We start from the raw sequence: 27,297 nt of genomic DNA, 5'->3' as shown, positions 1-27,297 counted from the left end.
GCACTTAAACAATTCATTTGAGAAGGAGACTCAACAAATATTCCCGTGCTCAATGATGGGAAAGGCCAACACATCAGCATAAAACTCAAGGCTGAAACATTTGCAAGCATCTTTAGCCATAAGTGACAAGTGGACAATCCATCTCAGCCTCCTCCTGAGGTCCCAGCAACACCAATGGCAGTGACAACATCCTGGAAATAGTAGTAAAATGTGCTCCAGAACTTGCCGCACCCCTAGAAGAGCTTACAACACTGGCATCTGCCCTGCAATGTGGAAAATTACCCAGTTTGCTCTGTCCACTAAAAGCAGGACAAATCCAACCCAGTCATTTACTACCATATCAGTCTACACTCAATCATCGGCAAAACAACCGAAAAGGTCATTAATGATGTTATGAAGCTGTACTTATTTTGCAATAACATGTTTATTGATGTTCAGTTTAAGTTCCATCACACACACTGAGCTCCTAATCTTATTCACAGTCTTGGTTCAAACATGGATAAAAGTGTGGAACTCTAAACATGGAACTGAAGAGTGACTGCCCTTGACATCAAGGCAGCAACTGACCAAATGTGTCATCAAGAGGCCCTAGCAAAACTGGCATCAACTAGAAAACTCTCCACTGGTTGTGTTATATACTGCACAAAGGAAGATGATTATGGCTGTTGGAGGTCAGTCATTTTAGCTTCAGGACAGCTCTTCAGAAGTTCCTCAGGCCAGTGTCCTAAGCCTAATCATCTTCAGCTGCTTCATCATTATTCTTCCCACCACCACCTACACCCCCATCCCACACCCATTTTAGGCTAAGAGGTGGGCACATTTTCTGATCATTGCATAATGTTCAGCACCATTTGCCATTCCTCAGATAGCAAAGTATGTCCAACTGCAGAAAACCTTGACAATATTCAAGCTTGGGCTTATGAGTTGCAAATAACATTTGCACCACACAAGTTTCAGGCGATAACCATCTGGAGCAAGAGAGAATCCAGCTTTTGCCCCATGACATTTAATGGCATTATGCTTGCTACATTCCTCAACATCTTGAGGTTTAATCCTCGGATGAACTGGAGTAGGCATATAAGTATTGTGGCAGTTCAAAGGCTAGGAATTTTACAGTGAGTAACTCACTTCCTGATTCTCAAAGCTAGCCCACAATCTACAAGGCACAAGTCAGGAGTATGATATCATTCTCTCTACTTGCCTGGGTGATTGCAACTGCATTTATTCTTAAGAGGTTTTACACCTCCCGGGGGCATAGATGCCTCCACCACTGGTGCCCCTTTCGAAAACTTAACATTAACTCCATCCACCATTGATATTCTGTATCAGCATTGTATATTATCTATAAGTTCCAATGCAACTACTCATACTTGGGCAGCCTTCAAAAATTCCCATCGAAGCTACACACCACTCTGGCTGGAAAATATTGCCATTCCTTCACTGTGAATGGGTGAAAAGACTTACATCTGACTCAAAATATTAACATATCTCTCTCCATAGATGCTGTTGAGTTTCTCCAACATTGTCTGTTTTGATTTCAGATTTCCATCAACTGCAATATTTTATTTACATTCTGGATCTCTCTTCCAAACAGCACTGTGCTACTTCCCGATACCCTAAGGACTGCTGCAGTTTTTAGAAGGCAACTCACCATCACTCCAATGTACAGTTAGGGATGGGCAATAAGTACTTGCCCAACCAGCAATGCCCATATCGGTGTTAATGAATAAAACAAAAATGTCTGATCATTAGGTGTGCTTATTTCAGACATTTATGAATTCTTTTCACTTTTGTGTTGAGTTTATTTGTCCCATACACCAATGTGCGCCTACCGCTGCCGGCGTCTCCTGCGTACCCAGACGCGCGCTGCCGACGGCATCGGGCGCGGTTGCGTGCGCGCCCCCGGGACACAGCCCGCCGTTGCGTGCGCGCGCTCGCCGGCTCCAGGCAACAGGCGCTGCTGTCATGGCGGACGATCTGGATGAGCTTCTGGACGAAGTGGAGCTGCGGTTCTGTAGGGACCGGCCGGCGCCGAGCAAGGAGGGAGCGAGCAAGGAGGTGAAAATCAGGTTAAATGGCAGTAATTTGTTTCTTTGAGCTTTAGTGGTGTGTTCCCGGGCGGGTGTGGTAAGGAACCTGGGTGAACAACACTTTACCATCACACATCAGAGCTTCAGCTCGCCTGGAGCAGGACTGTCTGCTCATGGTACAAGACACAACCTGTGGGTCACCAGAGGCTGGGGCTGTTTGTCTCATTTATCCTAAACTCTGAACCTTTCTGTTTATTATTTCTGGTTGAAGAAGATGTAAAGAAATTGCATTTATATAGCGACTTCTCGCACGTCCCAAACCGTTTTACAGTTAATGAAGTATTTTTGATGTAATAGTATTTTCAATAGTTTTCACTTTATCACCAACATGGTGCGTTCTTCTCTGATCGCTGAGTTTACAATGTTTAATACCCAGTATGGGCTTCTCGATGGAGTTATTTCATGTTTGTGCGAACGCCTGATGTTATGGTCAGTTCTAGAGGTATAATGAGAGCAACTGTTCAATGTCAAATCCCATCTTTCCACCTTCCAAAAGTCTAGGCTTTTCATAGGACTGGAAAGGTTTGGACTGGAAATGTTTTATGTTGGCTCTTAAATTTGTGTTAATTTTGTTTTAGTGAAGTAGTGGGTGGTTGATTTGGGGGTTGTGATCCTAAATCAGAGGAATAATGCAGTCCAGGTAACCTTTTAAGCAAACAGAGTATCAAATAGACTCTAGCAATAGAAAATTCAGGAGAAACTCTGCAGGTCTTGAAGCATCTGTAGAGGAAGAAAAAAAGTTAAAGTTTCAAGTCAGAGACAAACTCTTCAAATTTTCTCCATGATATTTTGTTTTTTAAAAAACCTTTAGCCTATGTGGATGTCAGTCTTTATTTTGTTCAGTGTAAAGACTGAGAGCATTTAATTTTAGTATTTTTAATTCTCTGCTTGACTTTCAACACTCTTTAATGTGGTTGATGATTCACTGAAATGTTACAGTACAGAAGGGGGCCATTTGGCAAATTGAGTCTTCACCGGCTTTTCAAGTATTTTGCCTTATTGTCAAGGTCCTGGGTTTTCCCTATAACCCTGCATGTTATTTCTATTTAAATAATTATTTAATGTCATTTGAATGCATCAATTCAACCTGCTTCCGCCGTACTTCAATTCTGTCCCCTAATCATTCACTGTCTGAATTTTTTTTGCACTTTGCATTTGCTTCTTTCGCAAAACACTTTAAAACTGTACCCATGGTTCTCGATCAGCTTATGAGCAGGAACAGTTTCTCTTATGTACTCTGTCAAGAGCTGTTATGATTTTAAAACTTTTATCAAAGCTTTCCCTTAACTTCTTCCTCCCCAAGAAAATCAGTTGCAACTTCTCCAGTCTGTCCTAATAACTGATGTTGTCCAACCCTGGATCATTCTTTTAAACCCTTTGCACTTTTTCCAGTGAGCTCACCTAAAGTGTGATGCCAGCACTGTACACAAAAATGCAGTTGAGGTCTAACTGTCTTGCATAAATTCAGCATAACGTTCTTGCCCTTGTACCAATTAAACCTAGAATACTGTATGCACTATTAACAGCTCTCTCTACTTGGAGCTTGCTCAATTTGATGATGATGTTGCAGATTCAAGTTGGGAATTCTCATATGCATCTCTCATGAAACCCTTTGAAGTGATTGTCGAGCATCTTTGTTTCACAAATGACCACAAAGTCCAAGTTATTGTTTTTATATTGTTATCGTCACTGTTTCATAAGTCCAGCCAGATACATGCTTTTTAAAATAAATATGCATACTGTTTTATGTAACAGCATAAATAGTTACGCTGTGGCATTTTGTATCTTTATGTGCGTGTTACAGATAAGAGCTATTCGACCTTCAAGACTGTTCTGCCATTCTAGGTGAAGGCTGATCGCCTACTTCAATACCCTTTTCCTGCACTATCTCCATAACCCATAAAGAGACCTAAGGGTGCAGATGCGTAGTTCCTTGAAACTGCAGTTGCAGGTAGACAGGGTGGTAAAGAAGGGATTTGGCACGCTTGCCTTCATTGACAGAACATTGGGTATAGTAGTTGGAACGTCATATTGCAGCTGTACAGGACATTGGTGAGGTCACTTTTAGAATACTGCATACGATTCTGGTCGCCCTTCTATAGAAATGATGTTGAACAACTTGGGAGGGTGCAGAAAAGATTTACAAGGATTTTGCCAGGACTACAGGGTTTGAGTCATAGGGAGAGGCTGAATCAGCTGGGGCTTTTTCTTCATGGAGTGTCAGAAGCTGAGGTGTGACCTTACAGAGGTTTGTAAAGTCATAGTAGGTTCGATGGTTAGGGTGAATAGCCAAGGTCTTTCTCCTGGGTAGGGAAGTATAAAACTAGAGGGCATAGGTTTAAGGTTAGAGGGAAAAGATTAAAAAAGGACCTGATGGATAATTTCTTCACTCAGAGGGTGGTGCGTGTATGGAATGAGCTGACCGAGGAAGTGGTGGGGGCAGGTACAATTACAGCATTTAGAAGGCATCTGGATTGGTAGATGAATAGGAAGGGTTTAGAGAGTAATGGGCCAAATGCTGGCAAATGTGCTTAGGTCTGATGCCTAGTCAGCATGGATGAGTTGGATCGAAGAGTCTGTTTCTGAGCAGTGTGACTCTATAACCCTTAGTGTCATTAATATCTAGCAATCTATCTATCTGCCTTAAATAAATTCAACATTAAGCTCCCACAGCCATCTGGGTATAGAATTACAAAGTTATCCCACCCTCTGAGTGAAGAAAATTCTCCTCCTCTCTGTCCTTAAGTGGCTCGTCCCTTAGTCTGAGACCTGGTTCTAGACTTCCCAGCCAGGGAAACATGCTTTTACATCCACCCTGTTGAGCTCTTTAGTAATTATGTAAAGCTCAATGAGATCATCTCACTCAGCTTTAGAGAATATCAGTCCGTTTTCCTCAATATCTCCACGTAGGATTGTCCTGCCATCACAATAATTAATCTGGTGTACATCCACTGCACTGTATGCCTCAGTCACAAGTACTGTTCATCCTTCCTGATGTAAGGAGGCCAAAACTGCATACAGTACTTTGGTGCAGTGTTATCAAGCTTCAATACAATCGAGACAAGACATTTTTACTCATGTTCTTGAATGTAGTGATAAAGGCCAGCATTTTATTCGCTTGCTGCATCTACGTATTAGATGATTCATGAACAAGTACACCCAGATCCTTTTCAATAATACTTCCCCATCTCTTATCACTTAAGAAATATTCTGCACCTCTGTTTCTCCTGCAAAATGGATAATATCTCACTTGCCTACATTATATTCCGTCTGCCATCTCCTTACCAACTCTGTCAACCTGGTCAAATAATGACACAAGACTTTAACACTTCATTTTGAAGAGATTATTCTTAACATTTTCAAAAAGTTGAAACCAACTAATCAACATTGGTCTCAGATTTGTTTTGACACAGGGATGGCAAGCCAAACCAAATCAGCCTCACTGTCACTGGCATCGGACCACATTGAAATTAAAACTGTCAATGACCTTAAAAATTGCTCAATAGTTCCTAACCTGACTTCACAATAACTAATCTCGGACACCAAGTCCATAGCATTAACAATAATTAACAATCTATTACTAATATAACTTTAGCAAAATACAGATGAACAAGGCAATCTAATTAGTATTTGTAATCTAAGCCCAACTTTCTTTTAATATAATCCCCAACACTCACCAACAGATAGTTACAGGATAAATTTTTAAAAAAGCAAAATAAAAGAATTATATTTTACCAGTTTGATAACGGTTTCAACAATGAATGCCAGACCTTCATAAAATCCTTGGACAATGTGCTATTGGCACACAGCTCTGTGTATCTTGCTTGAATTTTCAAAGTCACCACTCAGGGCAAACAGCATCTGCAGACCTGTGAAGACGTTTTACATGTCTGAGTAAACATTGTTTCCAAGATCGGCTTTTTTTTGTATTATAACATATCCGGCTAAAGTTCATTTTAGCCACTATTCTGCTTTTTATATACTTTGGAAGTTAGCAAAATCCTGGTTAATTTAACCATGTTGTTTTCCCTTTTTTGTCACCTTAATGGTGGTTCTCTTGCTGGTTCTAAAATCCTTCATTTTTAGGCTCGCTGTTATTCTTTGCAAAATTATAAGCCTCTTCTTTTAATCTAATACTACCTGTAATTTATCTAGCAAGTAAGATTCAGTAAGTGCTGAATTCTATTTTATAAAGGAGCACATTTTTTGTTGAAAATTTTGAATACATTTCCTAAATGTTTCCCACTATATGTTTGTAACCATTCCTTTAGTTTGCTTACCCAGTTAACCTTAACCAGCTCTCTCTTCACACCAATGTAATTAGCATTGTGTAAATTTAAGATTCTTGTTTGGGGCTGAAGTATATTGCTTTCAGACTGAATATAGAATTCAGTTATATCATCACTTTTTCCCGGGGATCTTTTACTAAGACATCACCGATTGACTCTGCCTCGTTTAATAATGCTATAGCCAAAATTTATCCTTATTTGATCCTACAGTTCTAGAAAGCAGTCATGAATGTGCTGTCCAAAATGATCTTCCAAACTGCCATTGCCAGTTTGATTTGTCCAGTCTACTTGAAGAGTACCTTTGTTTAAAAAAGGTTGTAAGCAGAAACCTGGGAACTATAGACTTGTGAGTCTGACTTCGGTTGTGGATAAATTGTTGCAGGTGATTTTAAAAGATAGGATTTATGGACATTTAGAGAAGCAAAAATTGATTAGGGATAGTCAGCATGGTTTTGTGTGAGGAAAGTTGTATCTCACAAACTTGATTCAGTTTTTTGAGGAAGTTACCAAAAAGATTGTTGAGGACAGAACAGTAGGTGTTGTTTACTAGGACTTTAGTAAAGCCTTCAACAAAGTTCTGCATGGTAGACTAATTATTAAAGTTAGGTCAATGGGATTCAGGGTGAGTTTGCCAAATAGATAGATAAGACTTAACAGCAGGAGACAGAGAGTGGTGGTGGGGGGTCACTTTTCAGACTGGAGGCCAGTCACCAGTGGTGCTCCACGGGGACTAGTTCTGGATCTTCTTTTATTTGTCATTTACATAAATGATTGGGATGAGAATATAGAGGGTGGTGTTAGTAAGTCTGCAGACGACACCAAAATTAGTGGCATTGTAGGCAGTGAAGAAGGTTTTCTAAGATTACAAAAGGGATCTTGTTCAAATGGGTCAATGGTCTGAAAAATGGCAAATAGAGTTTAATCTGGGTAAATGCGTGGTTTTGGATTTTGGTACAACAAACAAGGGTAGGGCTTATACAGTTGGATAGTGTTGTAGAGCAGAGGGATCTAGGTGTTCAGGTACATAATTCTTTGAAGTTTACGTCACATATATTCAAGGTAGTTAAAAAGGCATTTAGCACGCTTGTCTTCATTGCTCAGTCTTTTGAGTAAAGGAATTGGGAAGTCATGTTGAGGTTGTACAGGACCCTGGTGAAGCATCTTCTGGAATACTGTGTCCAGTTCTGGTCACCCAGTTATAGGAAGGATATTATTAAGCTGGAGAGGGTTCAGAAGAGATTTATTAGGTATGGAAGGTTTGAGTTATAAAGAATGGCAGGAAAGGCTGGGACTTTTTTCACTGAAGCATGGGGGGTTAGAGGCAACCTTATAGGAGTTTTTAAAATAATGAGGGATATAAATAGCATTCAGGTAGTTGTGTTTTCCCTAGGATGGGGGATTTCAAGACTAGGGGACACATTTTTAAGGTGAGAGGAGACAGATTTAAAAAAGACACAGGGTAGTTCGCATGTCGAATGAACTTCCTGAGGAAGTGGTGGATGTAGGTAGAATTACAATGTTTAAAAGACATTTGGATAGATACATGAATAGGAAAGGTTTGGAGGGACATGGGCTAGGATGAAGCGGGTAGGACTAGTTTATTTTAGGATTATGCTTGGCATGGACTGATTGGACCGAAGGGTCTGTTTCCATGCAGTATGATTCAATGGTTCTATTAAAGTTCCCATGATTATTACATTGCTTTTGTTACGATGTCAGTTATTTATTTTTTAAGGTTCTGACCAATGGAATAACAATTTTTAGAGACATATAAGCTGCTCTCACTATCATTTACTGATCCTTGTTATTTCTATTTTCTCCACCTGTATTAATTCTACCTCCTGATCCTCTAAGCTACATCCTTTCTTACTACTGTTCTTTGTTATCAGGATCACTGCTCCTCCTTTTCAAAAGGTAGCCAAAGGGGATGTGGAGTAGAAGCCACAATTAAATCAGCTGTAATCTTATTGAATGGTGCAGCAGGCTCGATGGGCCAAATGACCTCTTCCTCCATGTTCGTATCTTCCTATATTCATATCTTTGATACAACTGAGGAGAGAGGAATGCACTGCCTTTCTCTCGTTCTACTACTTCATGGTTCACAGCGTAAATTTATTTATTTTTCCCAGTTCCTGGTTTGGCCAGCTGTATGCTTTTTCTACATTAAACTTGAAATTTAAAGCATCCATCAACCAGGTTTCTTTAATAAATACAAAATTTATTATTTTGCAACAAATCTTATTCCAAGACAACAGAATCAATTAACACAAACAGTACATAATATGAAAATATTAATATTTACCTATCTAAATAACCCCCAACATGCAATACACACACAAACGCACACACACACTCACTTAAAAGAGAACAAAGCAGATTTTTCTCCACAGGGATTCACTTTAGGGAAAATACATTTTTGGTTAATAACTGTTAGTTCTTGCAGAAATAAAAAAGGGACAACATGCAGAATGTTTAGATTGCTGTCAGCCTGGTATTCTGGCACATGTAGATGGGCATTACCAACATAGGCAGTTATCTTTGGGACCTTGGTAGAGACATTTTGTTCAGGAAACACAGCATTAACAAGTCTTTCAGTTGCTCTTTAAGAGGACAATCAGGTTTCACATTGGATTCACCACAAACATGCTTGAAAAACAGGCAACATTTTCTTTCAGCACACTTTTCCACCATTAAAAGTCCAAAACCAGGGGTAATTGAATAGGAAGGGTTTAGGGGGATATGGGCCAAACGCTGGCAAATAGGAATTAGATTAGTTTAGGATATTTGGTTGGCATTGGAGGACTTGGACCAAAGGGTCTGTTTCACATAATTGCCATAAAACACAGTAAAAACAGTTATGTGTTTTCCCTAAAGTGAGTTCTAGCACCCAAGATCACAACTATCTGCAACCACATAGTTTGCAAGAAATGCCTTGTTTTGTTTTAACAGAAAATCCAGATCTCTCCACAATCTTTCAAAGTCAAATTCACAAAATAATCAATCCACAATGCTCCTGGATCTCTGCTATTGTGTTGACTACTATAATAAATTTCCATGGAGCAGCTGCAATTTTTCCTTTGGTACAGACTTTTACGGTGTATTTTCTGCATTTCCTGTTAAAAACAGATGTGTCAATCCAGCTGATTTCAAAAACTACACAATCTGTTTTTTTCCTGTATATTTTAATTGTTTCTGTGTCAGATTTCTGGCATTTTCTGTTCATTTTTCCACTGTTTACCTCCTGTGAAAATTTGGATTTGCAGATTTATCATAGAATCGTATCTAATGCACATACAATATGTTAACAATATTTGTGTTATATTTTTCAGTGCACCTTCAGTCCCATCTAAAGAAATTTCCAAAGAGGAAGATGATTTAAATGATCTTATTGATGACATTTTTCATGATGATCCAAGTTTATCTGATCCTTCTGTAAGTTGAATACTTTCAAAATAATATCCAAAAATAGTTATGTGCGTTTATATGACCTCATCAAACTTTACCAGAAACATCCTTCTCATTCAATTTGAATATATGTTGTACAGTAGTTATTTTAAAATCTCTTGTGTAAATCTAATTTCTGTGCCTCAATTTGCAATTCAGTAACTGATAGATAATGTATTATCAATGATGAGCTCATACTAGAAGAAGGGAAAACTATTTCCACCTGCTGGTTGTTAAGGTTGAAAATGTAGAGAGTTTGGGCATTGTCAAATCAGTTTCTAGTAGATATGGGTCCTCAGCAATAATTAGCATTTTCACATCAAGGTGGCACATGAAAAATTCTTCTCAAGTCTAACCTAATTCATATGCATTGTAAATTGAACAAAAGGTGCCCTTTCCTTATGGAAAGCTTGATGGCTATTATAAAGCGGATGTTGACCCCCCTCCTCCACCCCAATAAGTAAAACCGGAACACCCAAAGAGGCGCACCTTGTCCTATAATCTGTTAAAAGAGCCCCCAATCTATTATAAAGGAGTGGTTAAATAAAATAAACCCCCCAACACTCACTTTATAATCAACAAGTAACAATTTGTTCATCTAACTCTAACAGTGAACAAATCGACTAAACTATTAACAAACCGAATAAATCCCTTCTAACTACTAACTATTCCCGAATAAAACAAGATTCTAATGATATGCTGTTCCAATAAATACAAGCCCCACTTATAAAACGAAATAAGAAAAAATTAGAACTTAGTCTCTCGAAATTACAGCCAGGTTACATGTTCCGGAATGTTCTGTGCGTTTTCTGTCAATCTTCTGTCAGGAACGCCATCTCTGTGAATCCTTCTGTCAGGAGCGCCTTCTCCATTGAATTCTTTTGTCAGGAACAGTAACTAGTTATGCTGTAGGTACCTTTGATTTAGGTGATACTTACCCTGAGGCTTAGAGAATTCTGTGAGAGCCAGTGATTCATTCTTTATAGCGATGGCTATTAACTCTGGCAGATGGTAGTTCGCTCTCCCCCGATTTTCTAAAACCCCTCGTCTTTTATACCCTTGATGACATATCAATGTCTTACAATAGGATTGGTCTTATGTTGTCAAAATCATCAGATTTAAATTTAGAGATAGTAGGAACTGCAGATGCTGGAGAATCTGAGATAACAAGGTATAGAGCTGGATGAACACAGCAGGCCAATCAGCATCAGAGGACCAGGAAGGCTGACGTTTCAGGCCTAGACCCTTCTTCAGATTTAAATTTAATTGGTTTTTAGTATCTAAGGGCCTGGTTTAAATTAATTGGCTAAATTCAAAAACCTGTTGTCTTGGTAAAAATGCTGCTTTGCCTGCTAACAGTACAGCCTTTTGATACATTTCAGTTCAGGTGCTCCGTGCATCTACAAACCCACAAACATCCTTTTTGAAGCTCTAAGCATAGAAAAAACATATCATCATTTAAAGGGACCACTGCTTACCCCATCCCAAGCATTTTATAAACATCAATATTTTACAAACACCAAATTCTAATGTCCTGCCTTTCAATCCAAAAGCACTCTACCCAACTTCGCAACAATGGCCTTGCAATTTTTCTTTAACCAAGGTTTTCTTTGCTGTACAATGTCATACATAAACTCCATAGGTTTTATTGGCATGAAACCACTTTTGCTTTGAAACAATTGATATGCTGATTATCACTGACTCACCTTTACATAAATGATGAATTTAAGAGGAAGCTAAGATGCAGCTAGGGGAAGCTTGTAAATACGAGATGGAACAAGAAATGGAAAATTTTCACATTAGAATGTAAATGAAAAAGAGGGGAGAAATCTTGTGCTGTGGAAAAGCACTAACATGGCTCTGTTGGGAAGATGGCTGTTTCTATTCTCTGTTATAAGTAAGTAATAATATGATTCCTATTGTGGTATAAATTGACAGCATGAGCTAAGAGAATTCACGTTTATAAGTAGAACAAGTACTTAACAATAGTTCACTGTATGAGCATTGCCTTGCAATTTTAAGAAAATTTCACTAAATGGCCAGGCTGTATTTTGCAAGCATGCCACATATGCATAAGACCATAAGATATAGGAGCAGAATTAGGCCATTCAGCCTATCGAGTCTACACCACCATTCGATCAAGGCTGATATGTTTCTCAACTCCATTCTTCTGCTTCTCGCTATAGCCTTGATCCCCTTACTAGTCAAGAACATATCTATCTCTGTCTTAAATACACTCATCGACTTGGCCTTCTGCAGCAAAAACGTCCACAGATTCACCATCCACCAACTGAAGAAATTTCTCTTCATCTCAGTTATAAAGGGTTTTCCCTTCACTAATGTTGTGCTGTTGGCTCAGAGCCTCTCTTACTAGTGGAAACAACTTCTCCACTTGCACTCTATCCAGGCCTCTCAATATTCTATAAGTTTCAATGAGATCCCTGTTATCCTTCTAACCATCGAGCACAGACCCACAGTCGTCAACCAGTCTTCTTATGACAAGCACGTCATCCCTGGGATCATTCTTCTAAACCTCTTTTGGACCCCTCCAATTCCAGCACATCCATCCTTCGATATGGAGCCCCCAAAACTGCTGTCATTATTCTGAAGGTGGTCTGACCAGTGCCTTATATAGCTTTAGCTGTACAACTCTGATTTTGTATTCTAGTCCTGTTGAAATTTCATTAGCCTTTCCAACTGCCAACTGACCCTGCATATTAACCTTAAAAAAATCCTGAACTAGGACTCCTAAGTCCCTTTGTTCTTCAAATTTCTGAAGCATTTCCCCAATTAGAAAATAATCTACACCTCTATTTTTCCTACCAAAGTGCATAATCTCACACTTTCCCATATTTATTCCATCTGCCACTTCTTTGCCTAATCTCCAAGCCTGTCCACATCCTTCTGCAGCCTCCCTGCTTCCTCAACACTACCCATCTCTCCACCTATCTTTGTGTCATCTGCAAACTAAGCAACAATACTCTCAGTTCCTTCATCCAGATCATTAAGGTGTAATGTGAATAGTTGTGGTGCCAACACTGACCCTTACAGAACTCCACTCACCGGCTACCATCTTGAAAATAACCCTTTTATCCCCACAGTCTGCCTTCTGCCAGTCAGCCAATCCTCAACACCAGCCTAGTTAGCAGCCTCCTGTGCAGCACCTTGTCAAAGGCCTTCTGGAAATCCAAATAGGTCGCATCCACTGGCTCACCTTCAACTAACTTGCTCATTACCGCCTCAAAAAATTCTAACAGATTTGTCAGGCATGACCTCCCCTTGACAAAGCTGTGCTGACTCAGCTCTGTTTTACCGTGCACTTCCAAGAACTCTGCAATCTCCCTTAATAATGGACTCTAAAATCTTGCTAACAACAGAGATCAGGCTAACTGGCCTATAGAATCAAAGAATCCCCACAGTGTGGAAGCAGGCTGTTTGGCCCATGGAGTCCACGCCAACCCTCCAAAGAGCAGCCAGACCCACCTCCCTACCCTCTCCCTGTAATCCCACATTTCCCATAGCTAATCCACCTAGTCTGTACATCCCTGGACACTATGGACAATTTAGTATGGCCAGTCAACCTGACCCACACATCTTTGAACTGTGGGAGGAAACCGGAGCACCCAGAGGAAACTCACGCAGACATGGGGAGAGCATGCAAACGCCACACAGTCATCTGAGGGTGAAATCAAACTCGGGTCCCTGGCACTGCGAGGCAGCAGTGCTAATCACTGAGCCACCACGCTGCCCAGTTTACAGTTTTCTGTCTTCTGCCTCCCTCCCTTCTTAAACAGAGATTTAATGTTAGCCATTTTTCAGTCCTCTGGGACTCTCCCTGACTCCAGTGATTCCTGAAAGATCACCAACAGTGCCTCCACAATGTCCTCAGCTTTCTTTTTTGGAACTTTAGTGTGTAGTCCATCTGGTCTGGGTGATTTATCCAGCTTTAGACCTTTCAGCCTCACTGCAACTTGTCCTTAGTGATGGCCATTACACTCATCTCTGCCCCCTGACAGCACTGCAGTAAGATGAAAGCAACGAAACATTGTTGTAAACTGAAAATTTAACCCATTTTTAATGTTGAGCACTTTTGTTTTCTTGAGCACTTTTTTTTTGCTCTGTGCAACGGGTCGTTTAATAGGCTGTTACTATAGAAGTAATAATTAAATGCTAAATCTAAATTTTCATTCTCCACTTGAAAAGCCATTGCATTGCAATAGCAAAACTTCATCTGCCCAGACATGCTTGTTCTGAAAACATCCTCGTGCATTCAGGTCATGCTAGTTTACATATGTCCTAGATTTGAATCTACGTTTAAATAATTGAGATGCTTCTTAAAAAATGAAATGATCAATGCTGTTTCTCAAAGTTCTTATATTATTTCAAGTGCCATTCATTTGTTGCAGAAGTCAAGGCCAGGAGCAGTAACAAATTGTACAGGTCACAAAGCTTTTTCTCAGACCAGGGGAAAAAAGTAAGCTGACGAAATTTTTTGATGTAATTTTGAAGTTACTCACTACATTCGGTTATATTGATATCATTGATATGAAATTTTGCACATTTACAGGCAGCTCTCCTATAACGCGATAGCTGCGTTCTTGTGTGACCTCGCCCTATAGAAAATCGCATTCTAGGGAAATCACTACAGAAAATCACTATACCTGTACAGCAGAAAGTTAGCGTTATCCAAACAGCGTCTGCTATTTATCAATCCCGTTACAGCCAATTTGTGTTAACGAAACACGTGTTATAGCAGAGCTACCTGTAGTTTTATCAAGATTTTAAGTAATACAAAATGATAAATATAAAGCACTCCATCGGTTTTGAACTTGTTTTGTATTTTCTTCAATGTTTTGCCTTTACATGTTTTATTTGTTTACTAATATGCTAAAATGGCATCTTAGAAACAATTTTATGTAAATAGGCTGCTAATAAAACACACTGGAATTTTGGTAATATTTTCTCGACAATTTCTCCACTCATAAAATTAATGGATATAAAGTCACAGCAAGCACACATTCAAATTTACATTGTGAACTCCCCATGGGCAAAGCTACCCACCAGTGTGACTCCATAAAAGTTACTGTATAGGTATATATACCTTAGGAATTTTTTTTTTAAATAGTGTAATTAAAGGATTCCAATGAATTTACTGCTCACTGCAATAAACCATCACCAGAACTAGGAATCTACTTATTGTTTTCTTCTCTCCTGCCTCCTGGATGCTCTCAGAGCCTGTAATTGGTGTTGAGTTCATCTCCTGGCCAACTGTGCTATTTCTGTTTAAAAATAATGCGAAGAGAGAACTCATCTGAAGTTGATTCCTGACCCAGCTTTGAAAACTCAGCATTAACATGTTTCTCATTTGTCATTCCTGCTGTAACTATTTCACTTTATATATAGACTTTCATTCAGCTGCAGTATCCTTATTGTGTTTTGTAACCTGAATCCTGTCTTTATCGTTTTTCTAATCAATAAATTGTATGTTTTACATTTACTTCTGGCTGAGCCGTCCACACTCAGTTATGAGTTTAAAGTCATTCTTACAATCCTGTTTATTATTTCCACTAGAACCAGCTGAGTTTAGGTGCAGACTGTTTAAAGCCCCAGTTCATTCTCAGTGTTACATTAAATGGAACCTGCCTTGCACCATTCATTCATCCATGTGTTCACCTTCCAAATTTTTGTTACTGAGACAGCACATGACGTTGATGATAATTCGGAGATGGTCATCAATGATCACATTGTATGACAGAGCAGACTCAAAGAGCCTACTCCTGTTTCTGTATTCACTGTTTCTATGAGATTACCATCTTTGAGCTTTTTGTTCATTTTAACTCCTGATATTCCCTCAGCAGGACATCTTTTTCCTTTCCTATATCGTTTACCTTGAGATGAATCACTGGAGAGGGTACAGAGGCTGGGCTGGAGAGTTATAAATTTGAAGAGAGATTGGATGAACTGGGGTTGTTTTCCTTGGATCAGAGGAGACTGGGGGTGGAGGGAGCAAAATTGAGATGTATAAAATTATGAGGGTCTACATAGGGTGGAGAGGAAGAAAATTTTCCTCTTAGTTTAGGGATCAATGACCAGGGGCATAGATTTAAAGTTTGAGACACGAAGTTTAGAAGGTATTTGAGGATTGAAATTTTCACGTAGAGGGTGGTGGGAATCTGGAACTCACTGCCTGTAAGGGTGGTAGAGGCAGAAACTCTCATAACATTTAAGAAGTATTTGTGATGCCAGAGCATACAAGTCTACAGGCCAAGTACTGGAAATGGATTAGAATAACTAAGTGGGTGTTTTGACTGGCTCAGACTGATGGACCAAAGGGCCTCTTTCTGTGAAGTAGACCTCTACAGTGTCACCTGGATATTCTTCCTACTTACACCTGTTCAATGGGACCAATGCCTGTGAGACCTGTTCTATATCCCCTTAGTTTGCCCTATCCTCCTAATTGATAGTCTCAGTCTTCCCTTTCTGTACCTGTGCTTTTTCTGAGGAAGTGTTGAGAAAGTTGTGCAGAATTTTTTTCCCATCCTTTATATGTCAGACTGTTTCTATTTCACATTCCCAACTCGAGGACTCTTGAGTTGGCATTTCTTAAGACAGACATTTTGTGCAGATGTGCTAATTAAGGATTTCAAACTCCTTCATTACACGAGGGTACTAATGGAAAATTCGGTGACAAAGTCATTGGTCATCATGGTTAACTTTTCAATAAAATAATTGGGTTATAATTTGGGTCAGTGATTAGCTGTTTCTAAGAATACTGAACTGTTATTGACAATTTTAATAATGAGCCCATTTTTCTTTGTATGTCTAAATTCTACAGAAAACAGCCTAAAATATATAATCTTTCCTCATAACTTAACCCCTGAAGTCCAGATATCATTCTTGTAAACCCAAGTTTTACTCCCTGTAAGGCTGTTATATCCTTCCCAAGGTGTAATGCCCAGATCTGCTCTCAGTACTCCAAATGGGGGCTGCCAGGGTTTTGTATAATTGCAGAAAATCTCTTCATCTTTACAGCAGTCCTGTAGATATAAAGGCCAGCAATCCGTTAACTTTCTTGATTATTTTCTGCACGTGTTTACACCATTTTAAAAATCTATGCACCTATTCCAGGTATCTTTCGACATCCATTGTATTTAACTTCATACCATCTAGAAAGTACTCTGGTCTATCCTTTTTTGGTCCAAAATCGATAACTTCACACTTGCTTACATTGAACTCCACAGTTTTACCCGTTCACCTAGGCTATCAATATCCCTTTGTAATTTTATGCTAACATATACACTGTCTACAATGCCACCCAACTTTTTATCATCAGCAAATTCAGATATATAACTTTCTACGCCATTATCCAAGTCATTAATAAATAATGTGATTAATTGAGGCCCCAGCACAAATCCTTGTGGGACACTACTTGTCACATCCTGCCAATTTGAATACCTATCCATTATCCCTATTTTCTTTCATCTGCCACTCAGCGAATTTCCCAGCCATGTCATTCTTACCCTCAATTTTTCTACCTTAGATATCAGTGTCTTATGTGAGACTTTATCAAGTAAATGCCTTCTGGAAATCAATTTAAACAGCATCCATAGACATTCCTCCGTACACTTCTTCAGTCGCAGCTTTAAAAAATCCACTGTTGTTTGTCAGGCATGATCTATCTGTTATGAATCCATGTTGGCTTTCCCTGACTAACTGAAAATTTTTAAGGTGTTCAGTTACCCCAACCTTGATTATATACGCCAACAGTTTCTCAACCATCATAGATGGTTCCGATGAAGCGTCAACAGACTTGAAACAATAACTCTGCTTTCTTCCCACAGATGCTGCCAAACCTGCCAGCAATTTATGTTTTTGTTTCAGATCTTCAACAATTACAGTACATTATCTATTAACCCCACCATAGATGTTAGGCTAATTGGTCTATAATTTCCTGGTTTTCTTCTTTTGCCCTTCTTGAAAAACGAATGACATGTTCCAAGTTTCAAATCCAGCATGATAACTCCTTTATCTAGGGAATCTGGAGACACCCTAACTATAATCTTCCAATATGGTCCCCTACATCTTTTAACACCATCAGATGGAAACTGTCAGCTCCTGGGAATTTGTCACTCTTTAGTTAATTAATTTCCTCACTATCGATGCTTTACTTAGTTCCTGACTGTCAGTAAGTGTCCTTTAAAGAGCATGTTGAGATCTAATTAATGTTCAAAAGCAACATAAACTTACATCCGCATTGTCAGCGAATACTTAAAGTACTAAAGGTTAACTCCTGTGAGCCAGGAAGTACAAAAGAGATCGATTCAGGCCACATTAGGAAGCCTTTGGTTCAACTATTACCAATTGTGGCCCACATCTTTTGCCACCTTGATCTGGAGGTGTTGGGGGGTTCTTTAACTGTCTACTACCCCATTTGATAGCCCAGAAAAATCTACCCCACTGACTGGTCTATTCCATGAGTCCTCTGCTGTAAGCTTCCTAATGCCACGTTGCTTTCTCCCACCAGCCAGCCAGCTGGCCTGTTGGTCTAGAGTCTGCTGTAAATAATTTAAGGAAAGACCTCCTTAAGATTGGCAAGGCTTCGACATCTCTGGCCTTGATGGATTTTTCACCTGCTGCTCGGCTTGTCTGTGCTTTCCACCCCCACCATTTAATATCATATAATCTGTGCCACTTTTTTTTTTAAATCCTCCTTTTGTCCCTTCTCTGTCCATGCTTTTTTGATATTGCTAATGAGCAGTAAAGATGGCATTGGAGTGATTTGTTGCTGAACTTTGTCAACATGCTAGAAGTATGAATTGCATAGATGGAACATTTTAGATATATTAAGCTGCATACTGCATCTGAAGAGAATGCTTTGTTTTCAGGTGTTGTCCAGTTTATCTCGGTGGCAGTTCTGCACCTCTAGGACTGGGAACAAACACTTCTCAAAGGTATTTTTATTTTCAGATTTATGATGTTCATCCCTAGTTGTAGTCCATGTCAGACAGAATTTTGGGGAGCAAAAGAGAATGGATATGATGCACCTGCTTGTTTGTGTATCATTTTTAAAATATTGAAATATTGTCTTTTTGTAGTATCTATATCCACAACTAACAAGGTACTGATGGCTGACTACATTGTCACCAGTGCATTTCCTCATTATCCGGTTACATCCATCCATTTTCCATGATGCGGAAACTGTTGCATAAGATATAATAGCAGAATTAGGCCATTTGGTCCATCAAGTCTTCACTGCCGTTCAATCATTTGATATATTTCTCAACGCCATTCTCCTGCCTTCTCCCTGTGTGTTATGGACACTCATTGGCTTGGCTTTCTCGGCCTTCTGCAGCAGTGAGTTCCAGAGATTCACCACCCTTTGGTTGAAGGAATTCCTCACCTCAGTAGAAATTCTTCCTCATTTCAGTTGCATCAGCAGTTTTCTTATCTCTACTTCAACTCACTGCTACGTGATAGAAGATTTCTTCATATAAAACTTATATTTAGTGCCCTCATATGTTTGATAAAGCTGGAATTTTAATTTTTACGAGGAGTGAGTAAATTCAAAGCGTGAAATACATGGCTAGAGCAAGCCAATTTGAAATGCAATTCAGCCATGCTGCCTTTTAAACAGATAGCTTTGTCTCGAAATATCACAGGGATCACTCTAGTATAAATTCAGAAGTTAGTACATCACCATTTGACTCTCTGCTTGTGGTTAGAAGATTCTCCACTTTATATTAATAAAGACATTTAAATAACAGCTTTAACATATCATCTTTGAATGTCATGGACCTTTTAACTTCACCTTCAATCACTGACATAGGGGAATATCAGCCCTAGAACTGTACCTTCAACGATGCAGCATTTCCTCACTGGCGTTGAACTAAGTTGTTTGCTTGAGTCCTGGACTGACACAATCCTACTGAACCTAGCTAATGCTAAAGATCATTTTCCCGGCATGCCCTTCTAGTACTACTTGGAGTACACATTTAGAACACTCTTCACTATAATTTTCAATGGGACCTTCTGATTTCCCTTTTTTTAAAACATTTCCCAGAGCACCATGTGTAACCTGGTCAGTGTTAGTGATGGAGGTGTGTTTGATCTCCTTATTCACGTTAGCCCTTGTTTTAACATTGAGATAATATGGTTAATCTCGTGTTCCATATTTGAAGAATGAAACCTTGTGCTGCTGGTTCCTCGTTATTGAATCTGAATCTGAACGATACCGAGAAGAAAATTGAAAATTAGTGAGCAAGTAAACACTGAAAGCAGTCCTTCACAATTATAAAACAATAGTTGAGCTTTACAGAAACTTCTAAGAAATAATTGTATTGGTTTTATTTTATGAAAGGTTAGTTTTAATGATGTCAACACAAGTGTTGGCAGACTGAGAGCTTGGTTTGCCAATTCCACTGTTTTAATATGGTTATATAATTTAGTTTGTGAACGATATACTTTATGATGCCAAAATATTTGTTTTCTAATAAACAGAACATGTGACCAACTCCGCTGTACTACCTGTGACTTTAGAGTAATTGCACTTGATGATTATGAATGGAACAAGTCATGTGACTACTTTTTTTTCAGGTATGCAAGACTATGTACAGATATGACAGTCCAGTATGAAACTAGAAAATTTAGAATGTTCCAAACAAACTCTTGTGTAATATTGGGTTTTCACTTAACATTCACGTAGTCCCAAATGTTGCTGTAAAATTAATGATAAGATACGTACATTTGTACAAATGCTATAGGCAAGTGACGGATTTTCGCTGAACTGAAATGCAATAATTGCCATCTAATTTGCAATACTGCAACATTAGCTTTGTAAAAGCAGCAATTCACTATCCAGCCTATTGTTTAAATGCATTGCATGAAGTTGCATGGTTTATATGGACCAAACTTGCTCCAGAAAGTTAAGTGTAGCACATTTCAGTCGAAGTGCCCACTTAACATTGCAGTAAGTTTTTAACTGCTGCCACTCAACCCCTCTGGGGCTGCAAATTCACAACCTACAAGTATGAAGACCCATTCCTTCAAGTTTTCAGTGTTGGAGAGTTTAAAACTCTCTCCTCTTCTTTCTATCTTAACAGAATCTTTTGTTCCCTCTCCATTTCTTTGTACTCGCTTTGACATTGAATTCTAAATTCATAAAATTAGGTGGTAAACATTCTGTACTGTTCAAAACTATTGTGTTACAATTCTTTTGCTTTTCTAACAAAGGTTTTATCAACTCATCAAGAACAAAGAAAAGTTGGCAATCAGTTTTTTTCTGAAGGTTCCTTATTATATCCTTGTTTTTGTACTCTATGCCTCTAAGGATAAAGTCCAGGACCCTATGTCATTTTAATCATTTTCTTGACCTACCCTGCCACCTTCAGCAATTTGTACAAAAATATACCCAGATCTCTAACTCTACATAGCCTTTATTGTGTATTTCATCGTGTATTGTTTCCCTTCACTGTTCCTACATAAATGTATCACTCTTCTGTCTTTCAATTTTATCTGCTATCTGTCTACTCACTCCACTACTGTAGCGTGCCACTACACACCCCCTGTTGTTAGTCACTAACAGTCCCCATTAACAACTATTCATCCTCCCAGCCTGATTGTTAGCAACTCCTTTGTCTGTCCAACTGTCTTTCTCTCTCTTTGGGCTCTATCTTATCGTTTACTCCCTACCCCACCCACCTCCCTATTTTCTGCATATAAACAGCCACCATCAGTTCTGAGGAAGGGTCACCGGACCCGAAACATTAACTCTGTTTTCTCCTCCACAGATGCTGCCATACCTGCTGAGCTTTTTCAGCAACTTTGTTTTTGTTCCTGATTTACAGCATCCGCAGTTCTTTTGGTTTTAACTCCCTCCGCCAGCCTATACTCTTGATGCCCATCACTTGCTCCTCACAGTTCACAATGCTGCTAAACTGTGTCATTTGCAATTTTTTTTAAAAACAGTACCCCTCACACTTGAGTCTAAGTCATTATTTTTGTTCAAGGAAAGCAACAACCCTATTATCGACTCCTGAGGAAACTTGTCATATTCCTTAGTTCAATCTTATAAAGAACCGTTCACCATTACTCACTGTTTTCTGTCACTTAGCTAACTTTACACCCGTGCTGCCATGTCCTGTTTTATTTCATATGCTTTAATATTGCTGGCAAATTGATAATGTGACATAAAAACAGAAAATGCAAGAAATACTCAGCAGGTCAGGCAGCATCTTTCCATGAGAAAAGATTTAACATTTCAGGTTATGTTTTCATTTCAGTTTTTAAACATTGCAACACTTTGCTTTTTGTTATAGGCACATTGTCGAACACCTTTTGAAAGCACGCGTACACCACATCAATTGCATTACTCTCATCAACCTTTCCTACCACTACTGTTAAAGTTCCTGGCCTGCAGTTCCTGATTTTAGACTTGTACTCTTTTGGAACAAGCACTTGGCATTGTAATTCTCCAGTCTTCTGCTACCACCCTGTATTTAAAGAAGATTGGAAAAGTATGACCAGTACCTCTGCAAATAAAAATTAAAAGCTGCACACATATTAAGTTGCTTGCAGGGCAAATTCTGCAAGTTGTAAACAGCTTTGTGCAGTGCTGTTTACATAGGGGATATCTGGTCTTACTACTGGAATAAACTATATAACAATTTGTGTGAAGGTGGGAAGACAGAAATCATCCAACACTGTCAGTTAGCAGAATGTCAACATGGGGAACATGGAACTGGGTGTTATTTGTGACAATGAGGAGGGTCCTAAGTTAGATACATGTAGAATTAAGGAGATAAAAGCGCATTCAAACATATAATCACAGAACGATTACAGCATGGAAGGAGGGCCACTTAGCCTATTATATCTGTATGGACTTTTTGAAGGAGCAGTTTATCTAATGCTATTCCCCAGCCTTCTCTTCATAGCCCTGCTATTTTAACATAATAATCCAATTCCTTTTTGAATGCCTTGGTTGAACCTGCCTTCACCAGACTCTCAGGCAGTGCATTACAGATCGTAGTCAATAAAGATGTTTTTACTCCTGTCGCCATTGCTTTGTTTAGCCAATTACCTTAAATCTTTTCCTTCTTGATCTTTCCACAATGGGAGCATTTTTTTGTCTCTGACCAGCCCCTTTATGATTTTGAGTGCTTCTAATAAATCTCCTGTCAAGTTGAAGTTCATCATCCCCGAAACCATTTTTATGAATCTTTCCTGCAAGCTCTCTAATGCCTTCACATCTTTCCTAAAGTATGGCTCCAGAAATGGAGATAATATTCCAGCTGAGATAACTAGTTCTCTACACAAGTGTAATATAATTTCCTTGATCCTGTACTCAATTAATGGTCCTCATTACTAAAACATAGCATGCTGTTTATTTTGTGAACCACTTTTTGCACCTGCCCTTTCACTTTTATATACACAATCATTCTGTTCCTCGGTTCCTATATCCTGTTTAGAATTGCTCCTTTTATTTTGCATTGTCTCTCCAAGTTCTTGTTACCAAAATGAATCACTTTACAGTTCTCAGCATTAAATTCATGGTCCTTTGAAGTTCAACGCTCTTCTCACTATTCACGATGCTTCCACATTTCATATTCATAAATTTTGAATTTTTTACACTGTATAACATGGCCTCGATCATATCAAACTGCAGAAAGTTCAAGAAGAAATACCCAGTCGTTACACAGAATTTCACACTGTTATCTCTTCAGCTTCCAAGGCCATAAATTCAAATTCCCGCATGAAAGAAACCCGTCTGCTTCTGTGGTTCCTTTAAGACAATCCTCAAAACCTAACTCTTTGACTAAGCTTCTGCTCATATATTGTAGCATTTACTAATATTCTGTTCCCTTGTCTAAATCATTGTATATTGGCCTTGGAGGGAATATAATATCAGTTTACAAGAATGATACCCGGACTTCAGTGGCTGCGTTGTGAGGAAAGATTATACAAATTAGTCATGCTTTCTCTAGGTTTAAGGTTAAGGGGTGATATAATCGAAGTCTTTAATATATTACAGCATTAGATTAGGTAGATAAAGATAAACTGTTTCCACTGGTTGGAAATTCTGGAACTTATTAAGGGGCATAATTTGAGAAGTAAGGCCAAACCATTCAGGAGAAATGTTAGGAAGCACTCCTATACACAAAGGCTGGTAGATGTTTGGAACTCTTTTCTACAAAGGGCAGTGGACGCTGGATCAGTTGTTAATTTTAAATCTGAGGTACATAACTTTTTGTTAAGAAGAGGTATTAAGGGATATAGACCAAAGGCAGATATATGGAGTTAGGCTACAGATCAACCATGATCTCATTAAAGGGTGAACAGGCTCGAGGAGCTGAACAGGCTACTCTTGTTTCCTATGTTCCTATGATGTAGATTGCAAATAGCTGTTGTCCAAGCATAGTAGTTACATCATGCCATCTCAAAAAAGACATTTCCGTCCTTATTTTCTGGTTAACTGTCTGTTAATCAATTCTTAATCAATTCTAGTAGATTATCCCCAATCAGTTGAGATTTTGTGTAACAGCCTTTTTTTTGTACTTCTGTTAAATAAATGCCTTCTGATAATTCAAATACAGTACTTCTCCACTATTATGTACCTAGTTAGGCTTTCAAAAACACTAATACATTTGTCAAACATGGTCTCCCTTTCATGGAATAACAGTGCAAAACATACCAGGAAGATGTAACAGACAAGCTTCTCGCATGAACGCAGTTGCTGATTTGGTGTTTCACCAGAGTTTGATCATTAGTGTTAGTTATTTTAGGAAAGCAGGGAAGAAATAATCAAAGAACCTCTAGAAACAAAAGTATAAAAGTGAATAGTCAGCATGGATTTCAAAAATGAAGATCTTCTTTCAGCAACTTTTTTGATTTTTTTTTAAAACATGTAACTGGGACAGAAAATGGATAATAGAGCAGACACAGGTAATACTGTCAGTGTAATTTATCTTGTATTTCAAAAGGCATTTCATTGGATGCCAATGAATAAGGTTAGAGAATATGGAATTAGGGAACAAGTGACAGAGTAGATTGCTATCTGGCTTCAAGATAGAAAGCGGAGGGTGGGAGTAAAGACTAGTTATTCAGTGCCAGAAGATGCCAAGTGGTGTCCTACAAGGATCAGTACTGGAACCATTGCTGTTCATAATTTACATTAGTGAATTAAGCTTTGCAAACCAATTTAAACAATTTATAAATTTGCGTATAGCAACAAATTTGGTGAAGGGATAGTCAATATTGAGGGGGACTGCATCATATTGTTGGAGAACATTTAATAATTTTGAAAAATGAGCAAATAATCTCACAAATAACATTCAACACAGAGAAAGAGGAGGGAGTATATTTTAGCAGGAATAGAAAGGTCACTTATTATTTGGAAGGTGCAAGCGTAGATAGGGTAACGCAGGGAAGTGGGACTAGTTTAGTTTGGGAACATGGTCAGCCTGGACTAGTTGAACCGAAGGGTCTGTTTCCATGTCGTATGACTCTATCCCAGAGCACAAAGACATAAGTTATGAACCATTGTCACAGGTTAACAAACCCCATTTTAAAAAGGGCAAACCAAACTCTAGGCTTTATTTCTGCAGCAATATGACTGAAAAGTAGGGAAGGCTATCCTAAACCTGAATGGAACTTGGTTTAAAATATTGCGTGCAGTTAAGGTGGCCACATTATAAAAAATTATATAGAGATATTGGATTCACAGACTGGGCCTCTTTTCACAGAAAAAGGATGAGGATAACCTAATGGAGATCTTTGAAGGGTTTTGGTAGAGTGAATACAGAGAATATTTCTGCTCGTGGGGATAAGTACATTTGGAGACCCTCAATATATGATAGTCATCATGAAATCCAATAGGAAATTCAGAATAGAATTCTTTGCCCAAAAACTGGAACTCTGTATTGCAGGGAATACTTGGAATGATACAGATTAATTTAAGCTGATGAGAGAGGTGGAACTGAGAATTATGATGGTAGGTTTAGATAAGGAAAGATGGAAGAAAATATTATCACTTTGTTAATAAATTCAGTACAGATTTTTCCAGTAGTTTTAATTGCAAACAATAAATGTAATGTTAAACCATATTTAAAATGATACACATCTATACTTTCTTGCTTTCACCAACAGAAACAACATGCCTGACTTAAATAAGCTGAAAGCGAAGACATTGAGTCGGAGAGGTGTCCGAGCATATGCCTGTCAGTGCAGCTGGAGGTCAATCCAGGACCTGACGGACCTCAAGGAAGAACAGGAACTTCGATGGGTGTGTGGAAAACATTGAAAACATTCAAAGCACACTTGTCTCTTCCAGTCACCATTAGATGGTTGGTCCACTGTATTATCTAATATTGTAGATTTATTTTTAAATACAAGGTGAGCTGCAGCAATTTAATTTATTTTTCTATACTTCTTGATTAAAATATTCTTTATTGCCGCTCCAATTCAATAATGTGGTTTAATAAATGTATGTCACCAACACTAATTAGAATTCAGTTTTCCCTATATTGTGGAAAATATAACTGACAATAGACTTTACCTTGCAGATTCTGTAGTGAAAAGCATATTGTGCAGGCAAGACCAAACTAAACCAAGTTTGATATAAAAATCCACATGTAAAGTATGTTTAAGATTTACTTCAACCTGGCTTTCCCATTGGCACTAGGGTTTTAGACACAAGGATTTATTTTCAGTGTTACTCAATCAAACAATTTTGACTGTGCACAAGGAGTTATTAGGTAACTTGCTATAGAATGGAAAATGTTTTTCATAGATCATAATTACTTAGGTTTCAAAAACATTTGCAATGGAAGCGGGTCATTGTGTTAACTCCTTGTGTTTACTACAAAAGTTTTTTTTTCTGACAAGTTTTGAATGATGTGAAGATCACTTTTTTAAAATGGTTTGAAGAATTCACCTGACCAGATTTCCCAAAGCGAATCGCATTCGTTACAGCTGGAAAAGTGCACTGAACGTCCAGAAGCATGGAATTTGTAGCACAAATCTAAATATGCATGCATTACATCCAAACTCAAGCCTCAGAAATGGCAAATATCCCAAAGAAGAAACAAAGACAATTTTAAAGCAATCTTGGAGGTCACAATACCTTCAAGCAGGAAGAAACCTACTGAGTTTATTAAATTGTCTGTATTAGAATTTCTAAAATGAAAAAAGCTATACACTGGATAAACCAAGGCCAATTACACCTGGGCACAATGATTGTTTGTTATGCTTTTTAGAAGAGTGTTAGATCCATTTGTCGCTGTGGCAAGTATTTGGTCAAAAATGTAAATAAAGTTTTGGAATATTAGCATGTAATTGTTGTGGTTTGACTTGAACATTTTTATGTAATTGCTTCAAACTTCACTGTTAGGGATTGCAAATGTGAAGTTCTGCTTTTAAAGATTTATACATAGTGTAAGTTTTAAACTTGCTGAAATACCAATAAATTATATACTTTGAAA

General features: G+C 38.5%; 1 protein-coding gene across 2 annotated transcripts; it reads left to right on the top strand.

The window, feature by feature from the left end:
• Nucleotides 1-1,933: 1,933 nt before the first annotated feature.
• cfap418 (cilia and flagella associated protein 418) lies at nt 1,934-27,297 on the top strand. Of its 2 annotated transcripts, XM_020524331.2 has the most exons (7): nt 1,934-2,069; nt 9,709-9,811; nt 14,230-14,297; nt 18,709-18,774; nt 20,321-20,416; nt 25,964-26,160; nt 26,702-27,297. In XM_020524331.2, the coding sequence occupies exons 1-6, from the start codon at nt 1,966-1,968 to the stop codon at nt 26,115-26,117; spliced, it is 591 nt and encodes a 196-aa protein (XP_020379920.1). In that variant the 5' UTR covers nt 1,934-1,965; the 3' UTR covers nt 26,118-26,160; nt 26,702-27,297. The 2 variants fall into 2 exon arrangements, with proteins under 2 accessions (XP_020379920.1, XP_048451803.1); XM_048595846.1 differs by lacking the exon at nt 20,321-20,416 and having other exon boundaries at nt 25,964-27,297.

This window comes from Rhincodon typus, chromosome 4, assembly GCF_021869965.1.
Source record: "Rhincodon typus isolate 14 chromosome 4, sRhiTyp1.1, whole genome shotgun sequence".
NCBI classification, from domain to species: Eukaryota; Metazoa; Chordata; class Chondrichthyes; order Orectolobiformes; family Rhincodontidae; genus Rhincodon; species Rhincodon typus.
Note: the sequence above shows the minus strand (reverse complement) of the source record. Positions and strands in the feature narration are given on the sequence as shown.